General features: G+C 47.8%; 1 protein-coding gene across 1 annotated transcript in view; it reads right to left on the minus strand.

The window, feature by feature from the left end:
* Window positions 1-343: 343 nt before the first annotated feature.
* The window catches only part of LOC143925642 (uncharacterized), a gene marked incomplete in the record, with an annotated part of 246,019 nt that continues 231,351 nt past the window's right edge, over window positions 344-15,011 (minus strand). The window contains 1 exon segment of the mRNA XM_077450108.1: window positions 344-642. Within this exon segment, the coding sequence (XP_077306234.1) occupies window positions 344-642 (299 nt within the window).

Consider the following 15,011-nt stretch of genomic DNA (forward strand, 5'->3'; position numbering starts at 1 on the left):
TCTTGCTGGGCTGACCCAGAGTATTTTTGTGGGACCTACCTACTGCCGGCCCACCTACTGTGGATTGGCTGGGGCCCTCCACAATACCCCAGGCAGCTCCTCCTAACCTCCCTTCTCCAAGATTCCAGCAAGTAGGAGGAGGTACCAGAGGTGCTGCCTGATGAGCCATCCTGCCTCCCTGAGTCACTCACCCTGACGCAGTTTCAACCCAGCCTGGCTCTCAGCCAAGCTAATTTACTTACACTAACAAACCAACACTAGCACACTAACTAGAGGGTGCTACAATGTATAAACATAAAAAAATATATATTGATTCTACACCATGATAGTTCTCTTAAAAATATCAGTGAAACTTACTGGATGATACAGTCCACTTCATGTCCTGATATTCCAGGTCTCTAATAAGCAGTCTGTTATATTTTGCTAGCGATTCATATAACTTGTCCTTGTCACTGTCACCCCAGCTTCCGACTACACGATACAGCTCTGTCATTTTCTCCTGAGGAGTTGTTGTGCTTCCAGTTGAGTCATACTCTTGTTTTGTCAGGAGATTTTGTTTCAGAAGACTGTCTAGGACGGGCTGAATTTCATACACCCAATTTATCAGATTTTGACGATGTCTGTCCACAAAGTTCTTCTTCACTGCAAAATCAAAGAAAATATTATTCATTTTATACAATGTAGTTTAAAGCCCTATTCTAAACTGCTGTTAAATGTAGTGAGGTACCAGAGGCGGCTCTCTAATTAGGCAAATTAGGCGGCCGCCTAAGGCCTCGCCCTCACAGGGGCCTTGTGGCCGCCTAATTTACCTCTGCTCAATCACTGGACTGAACAACAGGCTCCAGGTGCCATCTGTAAAAGCCGTGCGGGCAGCCATAGGGCACACCGGGCGGGCCGCAAGTCCATGTGGGGCCCTAAAGCAACTGAGCTGCTCCTGCAGCCCGCGCCGCTCACCCACCTGGCCTCTCCCCGTCTGGCCGGCTGCCTATTGGGGTCAGGAGTCCGGCCAGGCTGCGGAAAATATCCCAGCCCTATGACTGTGAAGGGGAAGGAGGAGCTCCGGTGATCCCATCCCAGCGCCTGCTGCAGTCTGGCCGACTACCCCCAGAGATTGTGAGTGCCCGGCCGTGCCGCCCTCCTGTGTGCCTGGATAGGAGGAGCGGCGGGGACAGCTGCATATGGAGGAATAGAGCTTTCCATATTCCTCCTGCAGCCGCTGAATGACCGCTTCTTCTGCGGGCATTCAACGGCTGCAGAAAGAATATGGAAAGCTCTATTCCTCCATATGCAGCTGTCCCCGCCGCTCCTCCTATCCAGGCACACAGGAGGGCGGCACGATCTTTGGCGGGGGTCGGCCAGGCTGCAGCAAGCGCTGGGATGGGATCACCGGAGCTCCTCCTATCTAACTCTTTTACTGCCCCGATGCTTCCTGGTTCCTCACAGTTCTCCCTGCATACCCTCTCTGCTTCCTGGCTCCCCCCAGTGCTCTCTGGTCCTCCGTGCTCTCACACTGTGCTGTCCAGCCCCCCCCACTGCTCCCCCATGCTCTCCCCCCACTGTGCTGTCCAGTCCCCCATTCCTGTGCTCCCTCACAGTGCTCCCTGGTCCCCACAGTGCTCTGTGCTCCCTGGCTCCCCCCATGCTCTCCCCCCACTGTCATGTTCAGTCGCCCCCCCACTTCTCTCCACCTCTCCCCCAGTGCTCTGTGCTCCCTGGCTCCCCCCCTACTGATTCCCCCCAGTGCTCTCTGGTCCTCCCTGTCTCCCCCATACACTCCCCCCAGTGCTCTCCGACCACCCCGTGCTCCCTGGCTCCCCCCAACAGTGCTCTCCAGCCCCCCAGAGCTCTCTGCTCCCCATGCTCCCTAACCTCTCCCAGTTCTAACTGCACCCCCAGTGCTCTCTGCCCCCTGTGCTGTCCAGTCCCCCCCCCCGTGCTCTCTGCCCCCCATGCTCCCGCTGTGCTTTCAACTTACCCCTGTGCTCTCCAGCTCCCCCCACAGTGCTCTCCAGCTCCCCTTTGTGCTTTCCAGCCCCCACTATTGTCCTTGGCTCCCCTCATGCTCTCCACTCCACTATGCTATCCAGCTCCCCCCAGTACTTTCCAACTCCCCCCACCTCCCCGTGCTCCCTGGCTTCCCCCATGCTCTCTACCACACTGTGCTATCCAGCTCCCCCGGTGCTCTCCACCCCCCACCCTCCCTATGCTCTTCTGCCCCTTCCCCAGGTCTCTCTGGCCCCTATGCTCTCCATCACCCCCCCCATGCTCTCTGCCCCTGCCAGGCTCCCCACTCCCGCCAGTGCACCCCCCCCCCCAGTGCCCTAGCTCCCCCAGTGCTCTCTTCCCCCTAGTGCTCATGCCCCCCACACTCTTGCCCCCCCTGCTGCTCTCAGCCTCACTCCAATGCTCTCCGCCACCCCTGTTCTCTTTCTGGCCCCCTCACCCCCGGGCAGCTCTGCTAGGTTTCCCCTCTTTTCACTTAGGCTGCTGCAGGGGTCTCTCAGGCTGGGGAGTGGGAAGGGACCGCTATCATGGGCTGCTCAGTCTATTTTTTGTCCCAGTCCGGGCCTGGTGGGCAAGTTGAGCAGCGAGACTTGCAAGGATCGATAGTCCTGGAGACGAGCTCTAAAGACTTCCCAGGACTGGAGTACAGGCTGACTGGGGCCGGAAAACGAGGACAGATGGAAGGTAAAGGTGACCAGGGACCACTCCATCTCACAGCAACCAGATCCTCTGGAAGGAGCAGGACACTGTCCCCACCCAGACTGAGAATGGACCCTGCCTGCTGCTGGCCATCATGAACATCCTGCTGGCATGGAAGGTACCGTACCGAGCATCACACACAGCTTCCCATAGACAGGCACTGCAGACTGGCACATGGTACACAGGAGGGGCTGCAGACAGGAACGGGGCTAGAGATCTCTCTCTCCACCTTCCTCCCTCTTCCCCTCTCTCCCCCTCCCCCCTCTCCCCTCTCTCTCTCCCCTCTCTCTCTCCCGCTCCCCCCCTCTCTCTCTCTCTCTCTTCCTCCCCCCTCTCTCCCGCCTTCCCCCTCTCTCTCTCTTCCCCCCCTCTCCCCTCTCTCTCCCTTCCCCCCCTCCCCTCTCTCTCCCTTCCCCCCCCCTCTCCCCTCTCTCTCCCTTCCCCCCCTCTCTCTCTCCCTTCCCCCCCTCTCTCTCTCCCTTCCCCCCTCTCTCTCTCTCCCCCCTCTCTCTCTCCCTTCCCCCCTCTCTCTCTCTCCCCCCCTCTCTCTCCCCCCTCTCTCTCTCCCTTCCCCCCTCTCTCTCTCTCCCTTCCCCCTTCTCTCTCTCTCCCTTCCCCCATCTCTCTCCCTCCCCCCCTCTCTCTCTCCCTTCCCCCTTCTCTCTCTCCCTTCCCCCTTCTCTCTCTCCTCCCTCTCTTCCCCTCCCCCTCTCTCTCTCTTCCCCTCCCCCTCTCTCTCTTCCCCTCCCCCTCTCTCTTCCTCTCCCCCTCTCTCTCTCTCTTCCTCCCTCCCTCCCCCTTTCCTCTCCCTCCCCCTCCCTCCCTCTTCCTTCCTCCCCTTCCCTTCCTCTTCCTTCCTCCTCCTCCCTCCCTCTTCCTCTCCCCCTCTCTCTCTCTCTTCCTCCCTCCCTCCCCCTTTCCTCTCCCTCCCCCTCCCTCCCTCCCTCTTTCTTCCTCCCCCTCCCTCCCTCTTTCTTCTCCCCCTCCCTCCCTCTTTCTTCCTCCCCCTCTCTTCCTCCCCCTCCCTCCCTCTCTCTTCCTCTCTCCCTCTCTCTTCCTCCCTCTCCCTCTCTCTTCCCCCCCCTCTCTTCCTCCCTCTCCCTCTCTCTCTCTCTTCCCCTCCCCTCTCCTCCCCCTCTCTCTCTTCCTCCCTCTCTCCCCCCTCTCTCTCCCTCCCTCTCCCTCCCTCTCTTCCCCTCCCCCCTCTCTCTTTCTCTCTCCCCCGCTCCCTCACTCTGTTTCCCTCCCTGTCACCCTCCCTCACTGCGCTGGGATCCCCCCACTCTCCTTCCTCTGTGGATGTGGAATGATTCAATGACACCCCTTCCCATTCTCCCAAGGCAAAGGGGGAAATCCTAGAGAGCTTGTCACCTGTCCCAGGTGTTGTATTGGCTGCATATGTCTGAGGAGGGTGCCCTGGAGGTGGTGCTGATCGCCTGTGGAGCCATTTTTACTTGCTTGAATTTTTTTTTATCCATTATGGGCGTGAGTGGGGCCTCGTGTCTAAATTTTGCCTAAGGCCTCACAAAGCCTAGAGCCGCCTCTGTGAGGTACCCCTTCACTGCATCAGTTAAAGGGTAACTCCACTTTTTTGGGGAAAAAATAGGGCAAATAAATTTTTTTTAATAAATAGCATATAATTGCAAAAATAAGAAGAGATAACCCGTCCCCTGCACACTTTACCCAGCCCGAATGGTTAGTAAGTAAAAACAGCCTCAGCTCCATTCATCCAGACCACAACTACAACATGTTTCGTCCCGCCCTTGGGGCTTAATCATAGCGATTACATATACAGTAATTGCTACACAAGTCATTTTGTAATTTAATGTTCTAAAAATTACTCTCCTCTCACTTTCCAGGATAAGTACAGGAAATACAATCAGTTTACAGCTTGTAAAAGCGCCCATCCTTCCCCTTGTCCCTCAGTATTGATTGTGTTTTTCCCACAGGGAAACTTTTTTTTTTTTCTCTGACTAGAAGACTGGAAAGGGTTGGATGGTACCCCTGTGAGGCAGGTTTAGGAATGCCAGTGAGGGCTGCATTAACCTGCATGCCACGTGCTTCTCACAGGTTACCCCAGTTTGCTCCTCTCCTGCAAACAGTGAGCTCAATGCTGTGAAAGTCCGTCCGGGATGACGTCAGCGACTATGAGGGGAGGACACAGTGTGGTCCAAGCCTTTCTCTGAAACAGTAGATTCCGGCCACAGTAGGGAAGAGGCAAGGTGCCAGGTGGGACACAGTACAACCTGGAAGAGAATTTAAGCTCCAGAGGAGACGCTGGACCTGCGTGGCTGCAGGAAGAGAGCACAGGACTTCAGCAAGCCTGAAGTAAGCAAGCTGCAAGGAGCTCAAATCTGCCTGAAAACACCTCACTCAGAAGGAGGAAGGAAGGGCCGCACAAGTGGCTGAAGGCATGAGCAGGTCGGGGCAAACCAATTGCCTTTACAGTGGTAGGATGAATACCAGAGTCAGCTTTAGCAGCCCCTTGGAAGACCCCCACATTCCCATCTCTTTCTGGGTGAGCCCACAGCCAAGGGAGGCAGGAAGAGTGACTGCTTTGGTGTTATCCTCTTGCCCAAGCGGAACCCAGGAGTCCTCTGATAAACTACCTTCCACATCCGCTAGTTTGAGCTCGTTTAAGAAATGTGGCTATTGTAGGGAAAGATTGCCCAAATCTCACTCTAAGCCATTTTGTTACAGTTATATTAACAAATTGGCTGGGAAAGAGGCCACTAACTTAATGAAAGAGTTTCTTGCATCTAGTCAGGTAGAAACACTGTCTCGAGTGGAGGAGTTTGTATGCTCCATTATGCCCTACTTAAGCCTGCTTGTGTGGCCATCTTATTGGACCCTATGCTGCTATGGATGCTTACTTATTAATGCTGATCTGACATCTGTTACTAAGAATCCTGCTTTCCTGCTACTTGCTGTTATTTGCCGTCCACTGCCATTGTCTGTGGAATTTCTGGCTAAATCCCCCCCCCCCCCTCCTAGCCTGTGACGAGCCGACCGTGCTGAGCCCTGTTTGCTGTGTCAGGGCACGCTGGCCTGGAGGGAGAGAGAGAATGAGAGCCGAGGACGCTGGGGCAGCTGTGCATGAATCCGGTCACCTGCTTGTGAGAGAGGTGGGGGTCGGGCACGCCTGAGCATGGTCAGACTGCTGGCGTCCTATCACATAGTGTCCCCCATCAGATAGTGTCCGCTGTGTACTGCATATGCGTAGTACACAGGACACACAGATTCTGAAAATATCTGAATACGAACGGCGCCTGCGCTGTGAGTCCAGGTTCTAGCCCCACCATCCTAGTGGACATAGAGTTAGAATAAAAAGAGCTGAGAGCAGCGAGGCCATGCACAAAGTGTGGCGAGCGAAGTGAGCCCGCGAGGGGCCCTCTAATATTTGCAGCCCTATGTCCACTTGGATGGTGGGGCTAGCACCTTGACTCACGGCGCAGGTGCCGCTCATCTTCGGAGATTTTCCGAATCTCCTTCTTCTCTGTACTGTGCAAGCGCTGCGCCTGCGCAGTGCGGGGTGGACACTATGAGATCGATGGACCATATATGGCAGAACACTGGCTGGAGGTTGTAACCAGAGTCTGTGTTCTCTGATTCCTGCCTGAGTTGTACCTGTGCCTGGAGGGAAGCCGCAGGGGTGCCTGAGGGAGCCTGGTGGATGCAGCCCTCTTGCTTTACATGTAAGTGAGGCTGGGCAGGTGATCAAACTGGAGGGTGCCTCATGGAAGCGGCTGCCCCTGTCAGCGTGGGGAGACAGGCAGCTGGTCCGACAGAGAGGCCCCAGAGGATTGGAGGACTGTGCCAAACCTCGACAGCGGGACCCGTCCGTCCGGGAGGACGATTGCCTACTGAAGTTTTCCTATCAACTTACAGGAAGGACCCGTCAGAAGCGTTGATAAGAGGAATCCAGAGAACCGGTAGGACTGGTTTATGAAAGTGGCTTAAAATAAATAACTGCAGATGATGTTTGTATATATAAAGTGTATCTCAATAGTATTGAAACATTTTTGAGATTTTTGGAGCTGTTTGCATGAAGGTATATGGAGTAGTAATGGACAGTATTAAGAATTTTTAGATTTAAGCCAGTGCATTTTCCTGCTCTCTCCTACTTTCTCCTGCTGGTGCTGCTTTGCATTGCTTTGTCTTGCTTTCCTGCTCCACGTTTATAAAAATACTGTACGTAAAAAAACGCTTTATGTATTGCCTTCCAAAAATTACAGATCAGATTGAGAGAGTTTACTTTGCCTGAAATTGGAAAAATTTTTATGCTGTATTGGTACATATCTGTAACTTACACCAACCTCTCTTAATTGGAAAACCGTTTGTTTTTTCTTGCTACAGGTTTGAGCCTACATTTAGTGTCAATACCGATTTCTTTAATTGTTGTATGTTTCTTGGAACTGCTCATCAATTGGAATAGTGTATGCAAAGTGTATTGAAGGGTTGAAGTAGTGGTATAGGTTTGGTATAGATAGATAAGGGGGGTTACAATTTTTACACTATCCCTTATCAGTACTGCTACTATTGCTATTTTTTGGTTTTATTAGCATAGCCACCTACTGACCCCCCTATACAAGTAAATGGTGCAAAACTAAAACAATAATCCACAGTAAATTAAAACAACAAAGTGCTGAATGAGCATAAATTTATGCACTGAAAGTCCGCTTTAAAGGATGAAACAAGTCCATGAGTTATGCACAAGGATTATAGATGCATAATCTGCTCAATGACAATGTCAGTTAGCAAGATGGGAGAGGAGGGGGGGGGGGGGAGGACAGGGGAGTCACAGTCCACAAATCATGGCAGCCATCCAGTGGAAACAGAAACCTTGTTCCCAAAACAATGAAAAAAACAATAAAGAGAGGCGCCCCTGGGTGCAGACTGTATAATAATTTTGATACAAAAAGTGGTTACAAGCATAGCTCACATTTCGGTAGTAAGTGTAAGCAATAGTACGGTCCCATACAATGGGGATCATCAATGAAGTCAATCCCTGGGATGTATAAGCTGTCCCTGTGTTTGTCTCCAAAGCCGTTAGGTGGTGTTCGGCCGGCAGCAGTGAATGGACATCAGAACGAGGCTTGGGAAACAGACTGTAATCTACACGGAGGGTAATGACATTTTTACATGATGTTCTCTTTCCCTTGTGTGCTGCCGTATTACAGTTGCCGGGATGCATCACTACATAGGGCAAAAAAATAAAAAATCACTCTGCCACTCCCCCTCCCTCCCCTTACATATATTCTCGGTTATCGGTCCTTGTCAATCAACTTGAGAAAGGAGCGTGGCCGTCACGCTATTCACGGCCAGACAGCTAGAGAAATGCTTTGTATTTCCAGTGATGTCATCACCCTACATCTAGATTACATTCTGTTTCCCAAGCCTCGTTCTGATGTCCATTCACCGCTACCGGCCGAACACCACCTAGCGGCTTTGGAGACGAACACAGGGACAGCTTATCCATCCCAGAGATTGACTTCACTGATGATCCCCGTTGTATGGGACCATACTATGCCTTACACTTACTATCGAAATGTGAGTTATGCTTGTAACCATGTGTTGTATTAAAATTATCATACAGTCTGCACCCAGGGGCGCCTCTCTTTCTTGTTTTTTTCACCTACTGACCCCCCCCCCCCCCCCAGATCACCTACATATTATTTAGTCTATATGATTTGATAAAAAAATCTTTCTCTGAGACAGTGAATGAATAGAAGGAATAATAATCTGGGAAAAGAAAATATGGTAAGAAAGGGGGTAAAAAAAAATCTTGTAGAGAGTCAGAGCTGTAATTCCATAAAAACACATGTGGTACAGGATAAAGCTGATCAAAAAATGGAACAAAGAGCTGAAAATACAATTGAAAATCCTGAGACAATAACTTCATCTCCAGAAGATCAAAGGAATAAAAGTTCTTAGTTCCGGGAAGAAGTAGGTAGGCCGAAGGATCAACAACAGAAGATGGCTGGAGATAAAGACATGGATAGCCTACAAGCGTTTCCCACAAAGCAAGATATGGCTGAAATGATGTCTCACTTAGAGTGTATGGTTAAAGGTGAACTGAATGCTACTAGAAAGGCCATACAAAATGTATTGCAAAGGGTTGAAGAATCTGAAGCACATCTTGACGAACATAAAAAAAGCTATTTTGGATCTGCGGGCAACAGCAGAATCGGACTGGCTGGAAATGAGGAACATACGTTATAAACTAGAGGATCAAGAGAACCGCGGTAGAAGGAACAACTTGAGGCTGAGTCTGTGAAAAACTGCGATCTTGAAAAAATACTCCATGAGGTGTTTAATAAAATACTAGATAAAGAAATATCATCTCCTATACAGTTTGATGGAGTTCACTGGATACAAAAAGCTAATATGCTACCAACGGATGTAGTAAGAGATGTAATAGCAAGTAGACATGTGCATTTCGTTTTGTTCCAAATCGAAATTCGGATGAATTTTCATAATTCGGACATTCGGATGCATCCGAATTACCAAATTACAATGCTAACGAATTCAAACGAAATTCGAATCAAATTCGAAAAATGACATTTTGCGACTCGACTTTGGGGCCACGTATCTCGGGGTCAATTATAGCTAGCAACACCAAATTTGTTATGCAAACACAATAGAACTAGCACTACTACATCCTTGGGGGTTTCTAGCACCAAGTGACCCCGAGATACATGGCCCTAAAGTCGGGTCGCAAAATATTTTCAAATGCAGTTGAAATAATTTCGAATCATGTTGAAATCATTTCGAATACGGTAGAGATATTTTCGAATTTGGTTGAAATAACCCCAAATTGTGATTTTGTAGTGCTAGTTCTACTGTGCTTGCATACCCAATTTGGGGTTCCTAGCTACAAGTGGCCCTGAGATACGTGGCCCCAAAGTCAGGTCGCAAAAGGTCATTCTCTTCTGCAGAAAAGTACTTGACATATTGTCCATATCTCGGGGTCACTTGGTGCTAGGAACCCCACAACTTGTGGCAAGTGACGTGACACTCGTGGCCGGTCATGTGGCACTCGTGGCAGGTGTCATGGCAAGTGGACAATACACAACTTGTGGCAGGTGATGTGGCAAGTGGACAAATACACAACTTGAGGCAGGTGACGTGGCAAGTGGACAATGACATACAGCATATGCACTTGCCTTGCGATCGACATCAGTGACTTCTTCAATCAGGGATGCTGACAACTTCATTGATGTGATAAATACAAATGAAATAAGATGTGTTCTGCAATACTTTAAAAGTTTCTTCCCATTACTAGCTCCATATATGGTCAAGACATTTAATGCATTAGGACAAGTTGCTTTACCCCCCGCAGAAGCATTGAGAGCACATATTGTACTGATCCCAAAGGAAGGAAAAGATCCATCAGTTTGTAGTAATTACCGTCCAATATCATTATTGAACACGGATTACAAAATATTCACAAAGATACTCGTGGCTCGCCTAGAACCATTTATGACGCAGCTGGTTCATTGGGACCAAGTGGGATTTGTTCCCACATGGGAAGCTAGAGATAGCACTATTAAAGTTTTGAACCTAGTTCAATACATAAATCAGAGGAAGTTGCTGAGTATCTTTGTGAATACAGATGCAGAGAAGGCCTTTGATAGGGTTAGCTGGCCCTTTATGCTAGGAGTACTAAAACAGATCGGCCTGGGGGATCGAATGCTGAATTGGATAGCAGGAATATATTCAATGCCACAAGCCTTGGTGAAGAATAATGGAATAAATTCAGAAAAATTTTCAAAATCCAATGGGACGCGCCAGGGCTGCCCTTTGTCTCCTATTCTGTTTGCGCTGACATTGGAGCCTTTATTAAATAGAATTCAACAGAACTCAGATATTAAAGGTATCCCTTTGGGAGATCAGGAATATAAACTTTCAGCTTACGCGGATGACCTTTTATTTTCACTTTCTAGTCCACAAATATCACTCCCTAACTTACTAAGGGAGGTGGAGCGTTATGGTGCTCTGTCGAATTTTAAAATAAACTATAGCAAGTCGGAGGCAATGGGGGTATCCCTGGAGCGTTCCACCCAAAGGAACTTGGAGAATAATTTTAAATTTAAATTGACAATGACGGCTTTGAACTATTTAGGGTTACAGATTCCACCCAATTTAATAGATGTATATGCCCTAAATGTTCCACCTTTACTAAGGGAAGTTAGCATATTGTTAGATGTATGGAGTAAAGCCTCACATTCCTGGTTCGGGAGATGTAATATTTTGAAAATGAATATAGTGCCAAAATTTCTCTATTTGTTCCAGGCGTTACCTATCTCGATTCCACCTGCCTTCTTTAGTAAAACTCGAATAGTGTTTTCAAAATTTATATGGGCAAGTAAACGGCCAAGGATTAATAGGAATTTGTTAACGCTATTTAAAGAGGTGGGTGGTATAGCGGCTCCTGATCTATATAAATATTATCAAGCTACCCAGTTAGGTAGAATTATTGACCGGTGCTGCCATAGAGATAGTAAAAGATGGATTGCCTTGGAACAACATATCAGCTCTATCCCCTTAGATAGAGCTATATGGTGCCACGCTGTGCTACCCTCTATATTAAAAGTACATCCTTTAATAGGACCTACCCTTTGTACGGGTGCTAAGTTTACTCGGATCCCCAAATTTTCATCACCAGAATCCCCTCTGTTTCCTATTCTGGGGAATCCAAATTTCCCTCCCGGTTTGGAATCAGCAATATTTGGGAAATTAAAAAAGAAAGGATGTTTCCAGGCCTCACACTTTCTGAGGTTTGGTAAGTGGCCATCAATAGAAATGTTAACGCAACTAGGAGGACAATACAAAATACCCTTCTGGCAGGCGTTACAAGTTAAACATTTTCTTGAAACATTGGGACCCGCCGAAGGGTATGGTCGACCACTCACTAAGTTTGAGAAGTACTGTGGGGAGAGTGAACCTCTCTCCCATATTATCTCTAAGATATATGCGTTACTAACAGCACCTCCTGAGGATTTTGGTATATCGAGTTTAGATAAGTGGGAAAGGGACATTGAACAAACATTTACACCATCCCAACGGCAGAAAATAATACATTTAAAGCGGAGGTCCACCCTAAAATGGACCTCCCGCTCATCGGATTCCTCCCCCCCTCCGGAGCCACAATTGGCACCTTTCAGGGGGGAGGGGGGTGCAGTTACCTGGATAATCCAGGTAACTGCACCCACTTCCGGGTTAGCTCTCTGCGGAAAGGGGCGTACATTACGCCCCTTTCCGCAAGTGCCCGCCCCCTTCCGCAAGTGCCCCGCTGCCTGCTGGGAAACACACAGATCCCAGAGGCAGCGGGGACCGTCCTCATTGCGCAGCGCGGCTCACGCATGCGCAATAGGGAACCGGGAAATTAAGCCGAAAGGCTCCATTTCCTGATTCCCATACCCAAGATGGCGGCGGCAGCACTCGAGTGTCGATCCAGAGATCGGCTTTGGGTGCCGACATCGCGGGCGCGCTGGACAGGTAAGTGACACTATTTTAAAAGTCAGCAGCTGCAGTATTTGTAGCTGCTGACTTTAAAAAAAAAAAAACGCGGAGTCCCGGCGGACTCCCGCTTTAACTTTTAAATCATCTAGATGTACTAAGATACAGGAATTAAATTATAAAGTACTAATGCGTTGGTATTACACCCCGTCTCGAATGAATAAATTCTCTTCAGAAATGTCGGATAGGTGTTGGAGGGGGTGTAAGGAGAGAGGCACCATAGCCCATATTTTCTGGTTTTGTCCAGTAATTAGACAGTTTTGGCAAGAAGTTCAGAGAATCTCTCAATCATTTACTGATTACCAGATCCCGGAAGACCTAGCTTTTTTCTTATTACAATGCTCACACAGCAGCAGAATCGGACTGGCTGGAAATGAGGAACATACGTTATAAACTAGAGGATCAAGAGAACCGCGGTAGAAGGAACAACTTGAGGCTGAGTCTGTGAAAAACTGCGATCTTGAAAAAATACTCCATGAGGTGTTTAATAAAATACTAGATAAAGAAATATCATCTCCTATACAGTTTGATGGAGTTCACTGGATACAAAAAGCTAATATGCTACCAACGGATGTAGTAAGAGATGTAATAGCAAGTAGACATGTGCATTTCGTTTTGTTCCAAATCGAAATTCGGATGAATTTTCATAATTCGGACATTCGGATGCATCCGAATTACCAAATTACAATGCTAACGAATTCAAACGAAATTCGAATCAAATTCGAAAAATGACATTTTGCGACTCGACTTTGGGGCCACGTATCTCGGGGTCAATTATAGCTAGCAACACCAAATTTGTTATGCAAACACAATAGAACTAGCACTACTACATCCTTGGGGGTTTCTAGCACCAAGTGACCCCGAGATACATGGCCCTAAAGTCGGGTCGCAAAATATTTTCAAATGCAGTTGAAATAATTTCGAATCATGTTGAAATCATTTCGAATACGGTAGAGATATTTTCGAATTTGGTTGAAATAACCCCAAATTGTGATTTTGTAGTGCTAGTTCTACTGTGCTTGCATACCCAATTTGGGGTTCCTAGCTACAAGTGGCCCTGAGATACGTGGCCCCAAAGTCAGGTCGCAAAAGGTCATTCTCTTCTGCAGAAAAGTACTTGACATATTGTCCATATCTCGGGGTCACTTGGTGCTAGGAACCCCACAACTTGTGGCAAGTGACGTGACACTCGTGGCCGGTCATGTGGCACTCGTGGCAGGTGTCATGGCAAGTGGACAATACACAACTTGTGGCAGGTGATGTGGCAAGTGGACAAATACACAACTTGAGGCAGGTGACGTGGCAAGTGGACAATGACATACAGCATATGCACTTGCCTTGCGATCGACATCAGTGACTTCTTCAATCAGGGATGCTGACAACTTCATTGATGTGATAAATACAAATGAAATAAGATGTGTTCTGCAATACTTTAAAAGTTTCTTCCCATTACTAGCTCCATATATGGTCAAGACATTTAATGCATTAGGACAAGTTGCTTTACCCCCCGCAGAAGCATTGAGAGCACATATTGTACTGATCCCAAAGGAAGGAAAAGATCCATCAGTTTGTAGTAATTACCGTCCAATATCATTATTGAACACGGATTACAAAATATTCACAAAGATACTCGTGGCTCGCCTAGAACCATTTATGACGCAGCTGGTTCATTGGGACCAAGTGGGATTTGTTCCCACATGGGAAGCTAGAGATAGCACTATTAAAGTTTTGAACCTAGTTCAATACATAAATCAGAGGAAGTTGCTGAGTATCTTTGTGAATACAGATGCAGAGAAGGCCTTTGATAGGGTTAGCTGGCCCTTTATGCTAGGAGTACTAAAACAGATCGGCCTGGGGGATCGAATGCTGAATTGGATAGCAGGAATATATTCAATGCCACAAGCCTTGGTGAAGAATAATGGAATAAATTCAGAAAAATTTTCAAAATCCAATGGGACGCGCCAGGGCTGCCCTTTGTCTCCTATTCTGTTTGCGCTGACATTGGAGCCTTTATTAAATAGAATTCAACAGAACTCAGATATTAAAGGTATCCCTTTGGGAGATCAGGAATATAAACTTTCAGCTTACGCGGATGACCTTTTATTTTCACTTTCTAGTCCACAAATATCACTCCCTAACTTACTAAGGGAGGTGGAGCGTTATGGTGCTCTGTCGAATTTTAAAATAAACTATAGCAAGTCGGAGGCAATGGGGGTATCCCTGGAGCGTTCCACCCAAAGGAACTTGGAGAATAATTTTAAATTTAAATTGACAATGACGGCTTTGAACTATTTAGGGTTACAGATTCCACCCAATTTAATAGATGTATATGCCCTAAATGTTCCACCTTTACTAAGGGAAGTTAGCATATTGTTAGATGTATGGAGTAAAGCCTCACATTCCTGGTTCGGGAGATGTAATATTTTGAAAATGAATATAGTGCCAAAATTTCTCTATTTGTTCCAGGCGTTACCTATCTCGATTCCACCTGCCTTCTTTAGTAAAACTCGAATAGTGTTTTCAAAATTTATATGGGCAAGTAAACGGCCAAGGATTAATAGGAATTTGTTAACGCTATTTAAAGAGGTGGGTGGTATAGCGGCTCCTGATCTATATAAATATTATCAAGCTACCCAGTTAGGTAGAATTATTGACCGGTGCTGCCATAGAGATAGTAAAAGATGGATTGCCTTGGAACAACATATCAGCTCTATCCCCTTAGATAGAGCTATATGGTGCCACGCTGTGCTACCCTCTATATTAAAAGTACATCCTTTAATAGGACC

This window comes from Lithobates pipiens, unplaced genomic scaffold (genome assembly GCF_037356315.1).
Source record: "Lithobates pipiens isolate NorthernLeopardFrog02 unplaced genomic scaffold, aLitPip1_a1.2 Scaffold_22, whole genome shotgun sequence".
Taxonomy (NCBI): domain Eukaryota; kingdom Metazoa; phylum Chordata; class Amphibia; order Anura; family Ranidae; genus Lithobates; species Lithobates pipiens.